General features: G+C 47.5%; 1 protein-coding gene across 7 annotated transcripts in view; it reads left to right on the top strand.

Moving 5' to 3' along the window:
- MEGF11 (multiple EGF like domains 11) overlaps nt 1-14,241 on the top strand; it is a 221,703-nt gene extending 207,462 nt beyond the window's left edge. For 4 of the 7 annotated variants that reach the window (XM_069866561.1, XM_069866557.1, XM_069866558.1 and 1 more), the window contains 3 exons: nt 5,644-5,700; nt 11,298-11,504; nt 12,042-14,241. In XM_069866561.1, the coding sequence (XP_069722662.1) occupies nt 5,644-5,700; nt 11,298-11,504; nt 12,042-12,199 (422 nt within the window). In that variant the 3' untranslated portion in view covers nt 12,200-14,241. Of the gene's footprint in view, nt 1-5,643; nt 5,701-10,194; nt 10,378-11,297; nt 11,505-12,041 lie in introns of those variants that run through there. The other 3 variants (XM_069866562.1, XM_069866559.1, XM_069866560.1) reach the window with 2 other exon arrangements.
- Nucleotides 14,242-16,029: the final 1,788 nt, after the last annotated feature.

The raw sequence follows: 16,029 nt of genomic DNA, 5'->3' as shown, positions 1-16,029 counted from the left end.
GTGCTTCATAATAGCACTCAGGATCACCTGTTCCATGACTTTCCCTGGCACTGAGGTCAGACTGACAGGCCTGTAGTTTCCTGGGTCCTCCCTGTGACCCTTCTTGGAGATGGGCACAACATCAGCCAGCCTCCAGTCCAGTGGGACTTCCCCAGTGTTCCAGGACTGTTGGAAGATGATGGAAAGGGGTTTGGCCAGCACATCCGCCAGCTCCTTCAATACCCTTGGGTGAATCCCATCTGGCCCCATAGACTTGTGGGTGTCTAGTTGGGCAAGCAAGGCTCTGACCACCTCCTCTTGGATCATGGGATTTTGCTCCTCTAGCTGCTGGGTTTGTACACACAGGGAACAACTTTCTTTACAATTAAAGACTGGGGCAAGGAAGGCATTAAGTACCTCAGCCTTTTCCTCATCCCCTGTCACTGTTGTTCATTCTGCATCCCATAGGGACTGTATGGTCTCTCTAGTCCTCCTTTTATTATTTATATATTTATAGAAAGATTTTTTGTTATCTTTCACAGACTTTGCCAATCTGATTTCTAGTTGAGCCTTAGCCCTTCTGATTTTTTCTCTACACAGTCTCACTTCCCTCCTGTAGTCCACCCAAGAGGCCTGTCCCCTCTTCCAGAGCCCATAAACATTTCTCTTCTTCTTGATATCACTCAAGATCTCTCTGTTCAACCAAGCTGTTTTTTTTCCCCTGCCAGCTTTTTTTCCGGAACATGGGGATGGCTTTCTCCTGAGCTGCTAGGATTTCCTTTTTGAAGAGCTCCCAGCCCTCATGGGCTCCCTTGCCCTTAAGTACTGTCTCCCATGAGACTTTGCCAGCCAGCCTTCTGAAGAGTTCAAAGTCTGCCCTCTGGAAATTTAGTGCTACTGTCCTGCTAACCACCCTCTTCACTTCACCTAGAACTGAAAACCCTATCATCTCATGATCGCTTTGTCCTAGGCGTCCTCCTACTGCCACATCCCCCACAAGGCCTTCTCTGTTCACAAACAGCAGGTCCAGGAGGACACCTTCCCTTGTTGGTTCATTCACGAGCTGTGCAAGGAAGTTGTCTTCCACGCACTCCAGGAAGCTCCTAGACTGCTTCCTTTCTGCTCTATTGTACTTCCAGCAGATATCAGGAAGATTGAAGTCTCCCACAAGAATGAGAGGCGTTGATCTAGAGATTAACCCCAGCTGTTTATAGAAAACCTCATCAGCTGCTTCTCCTTGGCTGGGTGGTCTGTAACAGACTCCCATCACAAAATCTACCTTCTTGTGGGCTCCTCTGATTTTAACCCACAGGCCCTCAATCTCCTCATTGCCACATTCCATCTCAATAGTGTCCAAGTCCTCCCTTACAAAGAGGGCTACCCTGCCTCCTCTCCTACCCTTTCTATCCCGCCTGAAGAGTTTGTACCCCACCATAGCTGTACTCCAGTTATATGAGTCGTCCCACCACGTTTCCGTGATGGTAACAACATCATAGGCTCCTTGCCCTACAACAGCTTCCAGCTCTTCCTTCTTATTACCCATGCTGCGTGCATTGGTGTAAATGCACTTCAGCTGAGCTGCCGAGCCTTCAGCCCTCTTAGAGGGAACAGAGTTCGTTCCCAATTGCCTGGTAACTGGAGTAGCTAGCGCGAGAGTGCCTGTATCTCCCTTAACACCCCCAGGTGTGTTCTCCCCCACTTTCTGTGTGGTGATGTACTGGTGGTTCTCACCAGCACACCCTTTGTCAGGTGCACACTGCTGCAGCAGTGCAGATCAAGGAGAGAGAGCAAGCACGGCAGGGAAATGTGAGAGAGAATCTGCCTGGACCAGCACCGGTTTCCTGGGAAGAGAGTGAGGCAGGCGGCCAGAGGCTGTTCGCTACAGAATGACTGATTAGTCTTAACTGAGGACCCAATACAACACCTATCTAAGTTAATGTGTGTGTTCCCTCTGATATCAGTAAGGCTCTCTTTGAGCCTAACAGGGAGAAATTGTGTAGAAAGCAAGAATACTATGTATGTCTATGCATGTCTATGCATAAGTATAGGTATGCATACCCACTGTATGTACATCTACAGTGGATCTTATCAGACCGCAGGTACTTTGCCTGTTTTGCAGGACTTCACTTGTGAGATTTGTGTTCTTTCCAAGTGGGAAATGCAAGGAGTAGAACAGAGCCTGTGTTTTTACTGGTGGCACATTTACTTGTGAGCTTCAACTGTCAGGCTTTGTCAGAGAGAGAATCCTAGCCATTAAACGGAGTTTAGTGATGAGCACATTTGCACAAGTAATTCTCATGGATACATGCTTGAAAGATTGGACTTTGGGGAGCCTGTGGTGCTAGGTGCCTGGCTTTCTCACCTTCACTGTGTGTCCCTACCTGTTCAACATAGCCTGGCCCTACTAGTTTCGAGGAATGGCTTGCATTTTCCTTTTCTATTCACTGTTTCTTGCTGCAGAACTGGAGTTGTTTGCCCTGTGACTTCTCTCTCTTACTCTAGTTCAGTCTGCACTAAACAGTTGCCGAGTCCAGATTCCAGCTCCTATTCCAAGTGAGTCAGAAGTCCCAAACCACCGACCGAGTTTAGGAAAGGTTGTTACGCTCATCAGCTGGAGCACTGGGCACAGGGGGCTGCAGACAAAAATGAGTCTATCTGTAATGGCTTTTTACCAGCAGTCCTCAACGCAGAGACTGAAGTGTGATTTGCAGGACATGTTAAGTGACTCAAAGCTGCATTTATTTCAGAGGACCAAAGCTGACAAGTTTGATTCAGAACTAACTTTGCTTTTATTCTCAAAGCCAAGAGATGGGGAAAAATATTTCCAGATAAGACTCTGATTTTGCCCCAGTAGACAGTTTAGCTTGAGACTGAAACCTAAACGTTACTGAAGTTTAGATTTCCTGAAGATTTCTGGCCTGTTTAGGGCTTTTCCATGTTAACTACTTCTGCAGTTTTAAAAATAATGTGTCCATTCTTCATTTCACCTCCTGAGGAATGCAATGAAAACACAAAAATGAGTCTTAAACTCGACAGAACTACAACAGAGATAAAAGATCACTAAAAGCAGAATTACAGGGAATTGTTGGGAAAGGCTTTGAGGGGTGGCGTAGACTTCCCAAGGCAGCACCAACCTTACCAGTTATCTTTTCTTGCAGGCTTATCTTGCCTTTCCTTAGCCTTCCTCCCATAAAAAGGATTCTCAGTTTTCTACAGCTGCACTGGATGAAGTAAGAACAGAGCTCAAGCGTAGCGCTGTGCTGTTTTGCAGCTCACTGTGGACAAGGACTGCCCGTTATGTGGCTCAGAGCCAGAACTCAGGTTCACTCAGACGAACCCTGCATTAATACAGCAGCCTGCCCTCCAGGAGGGTCTCAGAGCAAGTTTGAGCTTACTCAGAGCAGGCGCAGCAATATCTTGCTGTTGCAGAAGCACTTCCAGACAAGCCTGACATTTGCAACAGGACTGGCAGAAGTGCATGTGGAGCTGAGCTAACGAAATATGCTCAGAAGGTGGAGTCCTTCCCCTCTGAGCCACCAAGAGTACTGGCTGATGTTGCTGCATCGTCACTGCAGTCCCAAGGCCTCAGCTTTCATTCAGGTGTTCATAGTCACAATGGGACCATTTCTGTAAAGATCTGATGAGGATGCTCGGAACAGATGCAACATCCTATGAATCTTGTGCAAGGGCAGGCACTGCAATCAGCACGGCAACCATTCCCTGGGAAACCTGTGTCGATAAGTCACTTGTTCTTCATGGTCCTCATTCTAAACAACTCATTAATGCCCAGCAGTTAGGAGGATGCTGTCCTACAGGATCACTCCTGTGCTTGTGGCTGCTCGCTTTGTCACTAACCCAAACACAGCTGGTCAGTATTTCAGAGTTACAAAGACTAGATCATGGTCCTGAGCAAAGCTTTTTATCCCAATCTTCCAAAGCCAAAAGCTCTTCCCATGTTGCTGTTGCACGGTGTGAGCAATGCTGCATCCCCTGCACCTCCCTGTGGGTCAGCCTGGGTCTGGTATACTTCCCTGCCACTGCTCTCTCTTTGAAGTCATGGCCCCTCCACCTATAGCCCCAGTTGGGTGTTCAGCCATCTTGCTCTGTCTGGTGTGAGCTGCTTCTTGCCAGAGGCATCCTGCGTGTCTGCCTGCAAAGCTGGCCCAAATGATACCACTTAAGCATTCCTGCCCCTGAGACCTGCTCAGTCCTCATGGGATGATGTGTGATCCCCAGGGAGCCTTCGGGAGCACTGCTGCTGGGAAAGGCGGCACCAGCCTTGTGGATCTGAGCCAAGGGATGAATTAGCTCCATCCTCTTCATGCCAGACTCTGTCCTAGCAGAATATAGGAGAAGAAAAAAAGCATACAGCTAATACTGTCACATGAAAGAGCTTCCCCCCTGTGCCCAAACTGCCCAGCCAGGCTTGCCCTCTTCATCTTCTTTCAGGGGGTCAGCCTGGGAATTGGCTCACGATGAGTGGTGGAAGACAAAGCAGACGGTGCTCAGGTGGCTTGGGGAGTTGCCCTTGTCCAGAAGGGAAGGAGCCCCCTGAGAGTGAGCCAGTCATGTGCCACCAGCCCTTTTTGTCTGCTCAGAGATGGGCTCTCTGAGAATTGGAGCAAAGGGTTTGTCTTTGATGTGCCAGTAACAACTGGCAACAATTTATTACCTAGTTTAGTGGTTTTCCTTATTTAGCAAAAACCAAAGCTGTCATGAAAAGGAGGTTGTGCAGCATTGCCAGTGGTGGTGACAGCTCTTCCTGTAGAGACCAGTGGACATGTGGGGACAAATAGCTGGGAGACCTATGGGACATGCTGTTTGCAGGGCACTTTTAACAGGAGAACTTGACTGGGAACCCCATAAACCACAAACACATTTCTATCTTGGTAAGCAAATTTGTGTTGATTTTGCCAGTCAATAAGAAATATCAGACAATACTTAAAAGGATTTAAAGGCTTACATAAGATTTTTCCTTTTGACTGATGTGTAGGATAATTTGCAGTGGTAAAAATAGAAAAGGTTCCCATCCCCTTCTGTCTCTGCCTCTGTAAGAAGCAGCAAGTTCTTACAGAGTTGCGAAAGGCAGAAGTCTTTGCTCTCAGCTCTCTGCTGCTGAGGTTCCAGAGCCCTGTAGCCACTCAGGGCGATTGTCACATCAGTTATTGAACTGGGCACATTTATAGCAAAGTCATATCAAGTAATCTAGAAAGATTGTACACAGTCTGAGACTGTCAATTGAATAACACAGTAGCCATGAGTGAAACAAAGCCTAAAATTAGTCACAGAGTGTTGTAAACATAACAGTGGCCTCAAATTTGAAAGGTTCTGGTTTAGGCATCTTTTAGTATTCCAACCTAGCATTTCAGGTTATTTTTGTTGTGTTCTCCTGGTGGATAGCTGTTCTTGGTAATAAGCAGTACCCTGCTTCACGAAAGCCCTCCCTCACAGGGAAGCTCTTAAGCATATGCATAATTTTAGGCTTACACAGAATCCCCACTGAAGCTTACTGCACGCTTACAGCTGAGGCTGTGCCTAAGAGCCTTCCTAAATGAGGGCCTTGATGTACAGTTTAGAGGAAAGAATATGTGCTGCTCAGTAGTCAAAGCAATCCAATTTACATAAATATTTATTTGTTTTCCATTATATATCATTTTTATGCAGGTGCTTGTGGGATGGATAGACGTCAGAACACATACATAATGGAAAAAAGCTTCAAAGGTATGGTATCCAGTGTTTGCAGTCACCCTGGCAAAGAGTTTGAGGAGGGTGGCATAGAAGAGGTGAGATAGGAGCCCTGGGCACCCAGGAGAGTGGCCGTGCAGAGGCAGGAAGGGACAGAGCAATTACCTCCCAAATACGCCTGTATGGCTCAGCTGGCAGCACTTTTGACTCCGAGCCAGATGTCTGGGGCCTATGAATTGTGGATGCAAGTCTTTACAAGGCCGTAGGCTCCTGCCTCGGCAAAGCAGCATGAAATGAAAAGGGAGAGCTTTGCTGTGGGGGCAGGAGGTGCAGGTGGAGCTGTCTGACCAAGGGAAGCTCTTCTAGGACCTATCAGCCATCCTACGAGGGCTTTCCGGTGGTGGTTGCTGATGATAGACTCGTGCATGTGCCTGCTCGGTTGTGGCTCCATAAAGCACTTTTTAGCCATCCTGAGCTTAAACAATGCCACTAGAGAACAAGCTGACCCTGCTGTGTGGCCTTTGCTGAAAGAGATTTATAGCAGAGCTTGAGAAAAGGCCTCACTCAGTACATTAACCAGTCAAGCTGGCACGAAGCAATTAATGGGCCTTGACTCCAGAGCAGTTCTAAAAAGGGATCATATATGAGTCATGAGCACAAGGCCTAGTCATTTCAGATTTCACTTGTCCTCCAGGTTTACATTGAAAATATTCCAGTTACGTGTGGACTACGAGACCACTGGGTCAGCGCGCTGGGGTTTGGCACACTGAGCTTATGGTCCTGATGATAGAGCAAGGAGTCTGTTTCATTTGGAATAGGCAGGTTTCAGGCTGAGGGCCTTGATCTGAGATCAGGGCTGTGGTGTCTGTGCACACTAGCTGGGAGCGACCCTCCATCAGCACAGGAGGTAAACACTGCACGGCTTCTGTCTGTAATGGCCCTGAGCTGGTATCGGCTGAGTCATCGGGAAATGATGCTCCCACAACCAGCTCCCACAGAGCTGGTTTCAAGACACCCACTATCTGCTACGGTCAAGGTGTTGCAGAGCCAGACCTGTGTCTGAACTGATGAGGGGTATTGAAAGCTAGTGCATGTAAAAGGCAATGACCAGCTTATAGCCAGGCCTAGAGAATGCTAATCACTTTGCAACTGCTGTTTACAAAACAAAGTGATAGCATATTTGCTAAAATATCACCTTACCACACAGAATCACCAAAGGAAACCAATAATCCACAGTGAAATCTTTCTTGATAAAGCTAAATTTAAAATATTAAAAAGGTTATGTATCTATATCTGACTCGGCCCACTGGTTTCGGCTACTTCAATGATCCCATTGTCAGAAAAAATACCTTATTATAGTATAGTTGGTTGGTCTTTTTACTCAAAACTATTAGTTTCAAGATTAAATTAAATTACTGCTTTGAACACATGCAGCAGGAATTCCCATCAATAGACAGGGTCATGCAGAGGCTGGGGTACTAGTGCGACTGAGAGAAAAAGAATTACACTAACAGCGAACTGTGAAATGCATTTTCTGCTGCTACATAGTTACTTAGGATCTGAGCCATTTTCTTTACATGTTTATCTCCTCATAAATTGAAAAACCAGGCCTAGAGGCCATGTCAGGAAAGCTGCTCTGTCTTCTGTGGCTGCTTAGCAGGCACGGCTGGCACTGACCAGGGCAGGGTGCTGGGAACACACCCAGCTTCCCAGGGGATCCGGTAGCTGACCTGCAGGTAATTAGCAGCTGAGATTGCTCAGAAACATCTGCCTTCAGATGGCCAAAGGTTTCCAACAGGCCCGTCCAAAGGGTTCAGGTAGCCCCGGGGCTCTGGTGGCAAAGCAGCAGGAATCCTTTGTGGCAGAGAGGGGCTAGATGCCATGGTGCCAGCTCTGAGCCCCGTGGCACACAGTAACAGTGGTTGAACAGTCCTGAGGTTGTCAGAGCAGTCTGTTTCCTGTGGGTGCTGGTCAGGGATACCATTTCCAGGCTTTTCCTTGATTCCTTTTCTGTTTTTTAATTTATTTTTTTTTTAATGAATGTTGGCACTCTGGTAGAACCATGTGGCCTCAGACACTAAGATTTTAAGGGAAAAAAACCCTATATTTTGCACAACAGCCAGTAAAATCCTAGCAGTCAAAAACATTAATGTGCATACCTCCAGAACCTGGGGCTTGGTTCAGTGTGGTTCACTTGTCTGTTGTACAGGAATGTGTCCCCACACCATGTCACACTGAAAAGCAGCTATTGGCTATCGCTGTGTTGCTGTCTGAGCAGCAGCGAAGGTTTGCCAGGTTCATGAAGGCAGCCAGAAAGGCAGGCTACACTGATCATCCATAAATGGGATTAAGTCCTATGAGAGCATGTCATTATGATGCCAGAGGGTATTCAGGACAAAAGAGAGGAACCAGTCCATGGGAGGTACATTTCCAGTGCCTGGTAACAAAAATTAAATCTCCTTCAGAGATTGGTATCCAGGCAACACAGCAGACAGGGACTTCAAAATTAGGGCATATTCCCCATATTGCTCTAGTGTTTCCAGCAGGTGAAGTGCTCACAGCGGGTACCAGTGCTGCTGCGGCAGCGCCGTGGACCAGGCTGAGTTCTGCACCTGCACGAGAGTCCGACCCCATGGGTACACGGAGGGTGATGAGGTGGCATTGCCAGAGCTCACACATGACCTGCAGGGTGAATGGACTGAAAATTCTAAATACATTTGTTCTGGGTTAAATTAATTCATGAAATGAAATTCGATAGTTGATGCCAGACTTTTTAATTATCCCCAAATTACCTTACTGACAACTCAGCTGCTTCCACATCCTTTAGAGGTAAATTCTCCTCGATCTTGTGCATGTGTCTTGTGGGTAAATGACTCCCTGTTGCATAGCATGTTACCAAACATAGGCTGGTGCTCCGTAAATTATGTTGTATCAGGAGTGAAGGGTCTAATCCCTAGCTAGACACAGAGTTCCCAGGTCAGCAGGACAAGACTCTTAGGTGTGCTGTTTCTCAGCATCTGGGAAAAGGCAGTTCCTGGGAGAGGCCAAATGAGCCTGAGCAGTTCAGGCAGTGCCCGCAGCAGGGCAGGGGAATATTAGCTTAGGAAGAGAAAAGGACCTCAGCTGGACTTAATGGAAGCACATCATGTATTTTATTAACAAACCAGCACTGACCTATGCAGCTATTTACCTGTGTGCTACAGCACCCCAGGACTTCTCCGTCTTCCCCCTTTTTCCCTACCAGTCTATTATAACCTACAATTTTATGAATTTAAACGCAGCTCAGCTTTGAATCTTTCCCTCCCAGCCATGGGGCTGACAGAGAGTGCTTTGTAGTGGACTCTTGGGGCAGTGGCAGCCTCATGCTCATGCATGGAGCTCACTTTGCCCCTCTGGTCTTACCTGTTCACAGTCTTCCTGCACTCTCACCCCAAAATTCAGAGCTGCCCAGGCTCTCCTAATGAGCACTACATCCTCCTGGGAGCCACCAGCACCTGTAACTTGCTGACAGGTGGAGCTGAGCCTCTTTTTGGCTAAGAGTGAAATAAAAGCCTCAGGGCTGAGCCTCTCTCCCTTACCAGGGCTGTGTTCCTGGAGCAGCATATGCTCCTGCACTGGTGTCAGCTCTGGGAGCATCCAGCTCCTTGCCTGCATAAGACAGTCCACCCATGTACCAGTGACTGAAGAATGGGCCCAGTCCTTGCAGTACAGGTATTTTTAGCCTAAAGATTTTCATTTTATTGCAGGATTTCTTAGTCTTTGTCTGTTGCTTCTTCACCCTTAAACATTAACTGATCCTAGACTGCATGGAACCTTAATCTCAGGCATATGCATGGCAAAAGCCAGTAACGCTGAGCTCACTCACGTGCACAAGCCTTTGGTCTTGCAGGGTTGCTCCACTACTCATTAAAAGGAAGGATGGGGCAACTTCTCCCTGACTTGCCTGGACTGGAATGGGGGGGATAAAGCTGGAGGGCCAGTCCTGCTGCCAGCTGCTGGGGATTATTTGTGTTGCTTTGGTTCCTCTCTCCTGTGGTGCTCCAAAACAGAATTGTTTCACTTTGAAGAAGAGACATTGTTAATCTCACTCAGGCAAAGAGTTTCTCAGTTTTATTACTAAACAAGCGTTGCACTGGTGCCAGGGACTCTGCCAGCCTTCATGTTCCCAGCATGGTGCAGCTGGTTTGCTCTGCACTGGAGCTTCCTACCAAGCTGGTTTTGCTAACTTTGAGAGCTGGGGACTCTCAAGACTGCTCGTATCACTGAAATTGGAGTCCAGAAATGCAGGGCACGACCTGACATCTTGCTCTGGACCCCTGCTAAGTGCTAAGCCCCAGCTGAGCCAAGACAAAGGGCACCGGGCACAGGGGCTGATGGAGGGAGAACTGCACTACAGAGCCAAGCAGACCTGATGAGGGAGTTAGCAGGATGGGGCAGATAGGCACAGGGATGAGGTTTGTAAAGGAGAAGCGATATCTTGTTGTCTGTCTATTTCTTAACCTGAATTTCTCTTTTTGTCTCCCATACTAGACAGCGGGGGCAGCTGGGATTGCAACTATTTTGCAAGTCCCACTATTTCACCAGGAGTATTTCATATATACCAGGATCTGCCTTTGTACTGTAACCCAGCACAAGAAAATGCCTCATCTTTCATTGCATCGCTCTAATTCTAAATTAATGGCACTGCCCAGCAGGATGCACACAGCAGCAATGGCACGTTCTTGACTGTCAATGTTAAGACCTATTTATTCTCTATTTTATTTTTTTTTTAAAGCAAGACTGCACTGTACCTTGCAGCAGGCGGGCTCACCCCATCCAGGGACGCTGACAGGGGAGAGTGGTGGTTACAGCTCTCACACCAGCCCTGTTGTCCCCATGTAGCCTCCCCCGTCACCATCTCCTGTTTTTCCCAGCCCAGGAGAGAGGAGCAGTAGATGTGTACAGCACTGGGAGGGCAAAGAAAAAGCAAGGCTCAGATGAAGGCCTGTTTTCCCCCATCTCATGGAAAGCCAAGCATTCCGCGCTAGCAGGGGTAGCCTCCTTCTGCTCTTAATGACAGAGGGAGTATGAAGAAGTTGGTTTCTCCTGGTGCTGGATAACCCCAGAAACCAGAGCTCTCAGGGGCCACATGCTGCACTGATGCAGTTCTACACCTACTGGAAATGTTTTGCTTTCAAGCACACAGCATTCAACATTGTCCAAAGCCCTGGGGACAATAACCCTGTAGCTGTCCCAGCACCACCAGAAGGTCCTGCTTGCAGAGCCAATATAGGTCTGCAGGTTGGTGTGGCAGGTGGAGCAGGATTAAAATGTAGGTCCTTAGGAATTAGGGGGAGGGAGGGAAAGGATTGCCACCTCAAATTAAATACTGCAGAAAATGACAACTAGAACCTTTTACAGGAAAACCTTTGGTACCAAGCAGGTTTTATTTCTTTCCTGCTACTGACTTGTGGATGCAATGGACACACCCAGAGCACAAGCGTTGGGTGTCTGTGCTGGATGCTTCAAGGATCTGCCTTACCCCATGCCCCCTTGTCTGCACCCCACCCCAACCCCTTCTTGCAGAGGTGCAGTTGTAATTAAGCTCTGCAAGCTGACATTTCTAATGCTCTCATTCTGCTCTTGTTTTGCAGATTATATGAAAGAATCTGTGTGCAGCTCCAGCACTTGTTCCCTGAACAGCAGTGAAAACCCATACGCCACCATTAAAGACCCCCCCATTTTAACATGCAAACACTCTGAGAGCAGCTACGTGGAAATGAAATCGCCTGGTCACAGGGAGTCCTCGTATTCAGAAATGCCAACTTCAGCGATGGCAAATAAAAACATCTACGAAGTTGGTAAGTGAGGTGGGCAGCAGAAGGTCTGCTCAAACAGTTGGTGGTTTCACTGGAAATGTGGATTTTTTTTTTTTTTTTTTCCTTTCCTGATGCAAGTAGAATGGATTTGGCACAATGCAGGGAGGCGCTGGCTTGCATGTTGGTTTGGGGAGCTAAATCCCTGGTGGGGGCCTGTACTACAGTGAGAGATGCAAGTGTGGTACAGCACTGAACTGCTCCTCCAGCTCTGGTGCAGGAGGGCTGCATTCCCCTTTATCCTCTTGATTTAAACTGCAGCAAAGTCCATCTGCAAGACTTTGAAAGCACAGGTATTGATCTTTTGAAGTGTTGGTGTTTTGAAGCCCACAGGGCTTTGGGAACTCCCTGCCCCGATCTGTTTGGTGTTTTGTCTCCCTCACCTACCCCGTGCACTGCCAGTAAAGCTGTGAGGGGTAGAAATTGTTTGGGAAGGTGACGTTCTGTGCTTGTGACAATACACGAGTAGCTTAACTAAGAGTGCTGCTAGTTACCAAAACCCAGCTTTCCTTGCCTCCCCAGAGCCCACTGTCAGTGTGGTCCAAGACGCCCGTGGTCGGAGTGCCAGTTACCAAAATCCATATGACCTGCCTAGGAACAGTCACATTCCTAGTCACTACGACCTCCTCCCTGTAAGGCACAGCCCGGCGCATGGGCCATCTTGGGACAAGCAGTCTTAAAGGGATGGACTTCCCTGGTGCACTGTGCTGCAAACACAAACTTTAAGGAAGCAAAAGAGAAGACAATCCTTTTCTGCCCTGCAGGATGCTGACGGGACTTCAGACTGTCTTACACAAGGACGTAACACAACATCAGCTTGGGCCAGCTGCTGCTGCATGATGTTATTTATAAAGACATTTTTATATGGTTAACAGGAATTAATGAGAACCTCCTCCACATGTGACTGGAGTACATCGCCCCAGGAAGGTGCCTACATGCTCCAGGCAAAAACTCTCCATGGCGTGTAGTCTAACCCTGGCTTTGCTGTAAAATAAAACACAAAACCATGCTAAGTAGAAGGACTTAAAGATGTATGTTTCTACCAGCTGCATCAAGAAACCTTTTGCTGTTAGGAACAAGGTGACTAGGAATACACTGGAATATATTTCACATCTTTGTCATGGAGATAGACATTTTTCTGAACAGAAGCAGGGAAACTTGTCATTTCACTGTATGGAAACCCTTATTTACTGTGCAACCTGTGCAGATCATGGTAATTAGCACAGAGATGTTCATCTTTATATTGAGTACCAGGGTATTTGAGTAGAGCAATATTAACACAGACACTTTCTGTGCGGTTTTTAAATCCTAACATCTTGGCAGATTTCCACTGATCTTTGCTAATGATTTGAGTTTCAACCATGAGTTCCACACTCTTAACAGGCTAAAATACTTGGATTGGCACAGATAGGCTTTCCTTTTCCTTATACAGCTCTGATTTTGTTGGATAAATCCATCAGATTTGTCAGGCGGTGTAAACTGATGCCCCTTCACTTGCCGCCCTAGGATGCTACCGGTTTGCACAGCTGAACCCTGGTTTGGTTTCCTTTCCTAAAGCCAAGGCACATTGGTTTCTCTAGACCACCTTTACAAACCATCACATCACAATTCACTCAACAGCATGTCTTTAATTTGATGTGCATTACCATGTGGTGCAACTTCATCCATTGATGATTCTATCTGAAATGTCATTAAATTGAGCTGAAACTGGGTTTTCTTTTTCAGCAGCATTTTCTGAAGTACTTATCAAGGGGTTAGCCCCTAGGAAAGTTTTGGTCTAAGCCACCATGTTGGTTTTGTTTGTTTGGGGTTTTTTTTTGTAATCTTTATTGACCTAGAAAGTAGAATACTTGCTGTTAAGCAGTTCCTTGTAGATTTTAAGCATGAAATAGTATTGAATCTTGATATGTAATTTTATTTGGCAAACGTGGAAGTAGCGAGTTAATTGCCTCTTAAATATAAAATAATCTGTTGCACATTCGCCAGTCTGATGGAAGTGGAGAAGAACAAAACCAGCACCCATCAGTTTGCTCAAAGCATGGACACTCGCATAACCTGCTGGTCTAGGGGACTGGTAAGCGGAGCCTTCCAGCTCAAGGCAGCAGCTTGATCCTGGCTCTGAGTCAGACCAGGCATCAGATCACTCGGAGCACCCTGGTGGGGCCCAGCCCTTGCCCTGCAGAGCGAAGCCCTTGGCCTAGGAGCGCTGAGCCGCTAGCAGCCTGCCTAGCACCCCGAGCTCACTGCTGCAACCCACTGGAATCGGAGCCCTGGTGACACACTGCTGGAGGAGCTGGGATCCTGCCAGGTGGTCAGGGTGGCTCTGAACCCCTCTGTGCAAACCCAGAGACAGCCAAGCTGAGCCCAGAGATGCTCCAGGCTTCCAGAGCAGCAGATTCTCATGTTGCAGGATAACGCATAAATAGTTAAACAAATGCTGCATGCATGCATGGGGGAAATGAGCGATCAGCAATAGTCATTTTATTTTCCAGGAAAGCCTTAGGTGAGCTATAAGTAGACAATTATTTCATAGGGCCAGTAGGAATCTATTTTATGTATACGAATAGAAAGACTTCCCTCAAAAGACATCAAGAGAAGGGCGGTTGGATAAGGAACACTATTGTTCAAGACCCACCTTGACATTGAGCACAAGCAGTCTCAGCTGCCAGCCTGATCAATGTTTGTGTGTGTTGCTGTGAAGTTTGCGAGACTCCAGAGACCAGAGGTGTGCTCAGTGTTTTTTTTCAAAACTCTATTTTCAAACCAAACATAAGGATATGCTTTGAGCTTAACAGGAAAAAAAACCCAACAAAAAAAAGTTCCTTCTTGTATATTCGCATTAGCTTAGCAAACAGACACCACAATGGCAATACTTTTTTAAGGCAAGACAGATTTGTAATATATTTGTTCACTATGCAGAGGTATTCTACCTTGTACAAAATAAATGGAATTTCTCTCAGTGTGTATTTCTCAAACATACTCATTTGCAGACTAACCTTCCAGCCCATGTTCAGTTCTGAGTTCTTCAGGCGCTGGGGCTGGGCACAGAGGGGCTCCCCCATCAACAAAAAAAATCTCCAAGCATCAGGCTTACAGGCCAGAAGTTGCAGGATTCTCAGAAAACACAAAGCTACAATTCAGACTATGATTTGGAGTTAACTTCGAGGAATACCCAGCTTTAAAATCAAACGTAGCTGGCACTGCAGGGATATCTCACAATTCCTCAGCAGGTTCACCTTGGCTGGCCTAAGCAAGAGCCCCGGGGGATGGACAAACCTAGCCAGATAAGCTACACGCCCACAGGGAGCAACGTGGGGCAAGTGCCAACACCAGGTCTCTCTGCTTTTCATGTGATGCATTACGGTGTGCACCATGACAGCTCTCATTGGTGCCAGCGGGTGGTTGTGCCTTCAGGTGTGCACTAGGGGATACAGGCCAGCACCATTACCCTGCTGCACCCAGCAGCAGCGAGAGCAGATGCACAGCAGCCATCTCAGCAGGTTTGACACAGCTCCCAGGGAGCCTTATCAGTAAATCACAAGCGCAGATTTGCAATAGAAACACCTTCAGAATTAATGCCTCCCAGGCACCACTGCGGACTGCTGTGTGTTGAAGCTTTTTCAGTATTTGTGTTTTCTATTTCTAAAAATCTTGTTCACTAAAGCCCAGCATGTAATCTTCTTATTTGACAATTTTGACAATTTGCACCCTTAGCAAGTTTGCGGACGACACTAAGCTGGGTGGAAGTGTCGATCTGATGGAGGGTCGGGAGGCTCTGCAAAGGGATCTGAACAGGCTGGACCGCTGGGCAGAGTCCAACGGCATGAGGTTTAACAAGGCCAAATACCGGGTCCTGCACTTGGGGCACAACAACCCTATGCAGTGCTACAGACTAGGAGAAGCCTGTCTAGAAAGCTGCCTGGAGGAGAGGGACCTGGGGGTGTTGGTTGACAGCCGACTGAACATTAGCCAGCAGTGGCCCAGGTGGCCAAGAAAGCCAATGGCATCTTGGCTTGTATCAGAAACGGCGTGAGCAGCAGGTCCAGGGAGGTTATTCTCCCTCTGTACTCGGCACTGGTGAGACCGCTCCTCGAATCCTGTGTTCAGTTCTGGGCCCCTCACCACAAGAAGGATGTTGAGGCTCTGGAACGAGTCCAGAGAAGAGCAACAAAGCTGGTGGAGGGGCTGGAGAACAAGTCTTAAGAGGAGCAGCTGAGAGAGCTGGGATTGTTTAGCCTGGAGAAGAGGAGGCTGAGGGGAGACCTCATTGCTCTCTATGACTACCTGAAAGGAGGTTGTAGAGAGGAGGGAGCTGGCCTCTTCTCCCAAGTGACAGGACAAAGGGCAATGGCCTCAAGCTCCGCCAGGGGAAGTTTAGGCTGGACATTAGGAAAAAATTCTTCACAGGAAGGGTCATTGGGCACTGGAACAGGCTGCCCAGGGAGGTGGTTGAGTCACCTTCCCTGGAGGTGTTTAAGGCCCGGATGGACGAGGTGCTAAGGGGCATGGT

This window comes from Phaenicophaeus curvirostris, chromosome 12, assembly GCF_032191515.1.
Source record: "Phaenicophaeus curvirostris isolate KB17595 chromosome 12, BPBGC_Pcur_1.0, whole genome shotgun sequence".
Lineage (NCBI taxonomy): Eukaryota > Metazoa > Chordata > Aves > Cuculiformes > Cuculidae > Phaenicophaeus > Phaenicophaeus curvirostris.
Note: the sequence above shows the minus strand (reverse complement) of the source record. Positions and strands in the feature narration are given on the sequence as shown.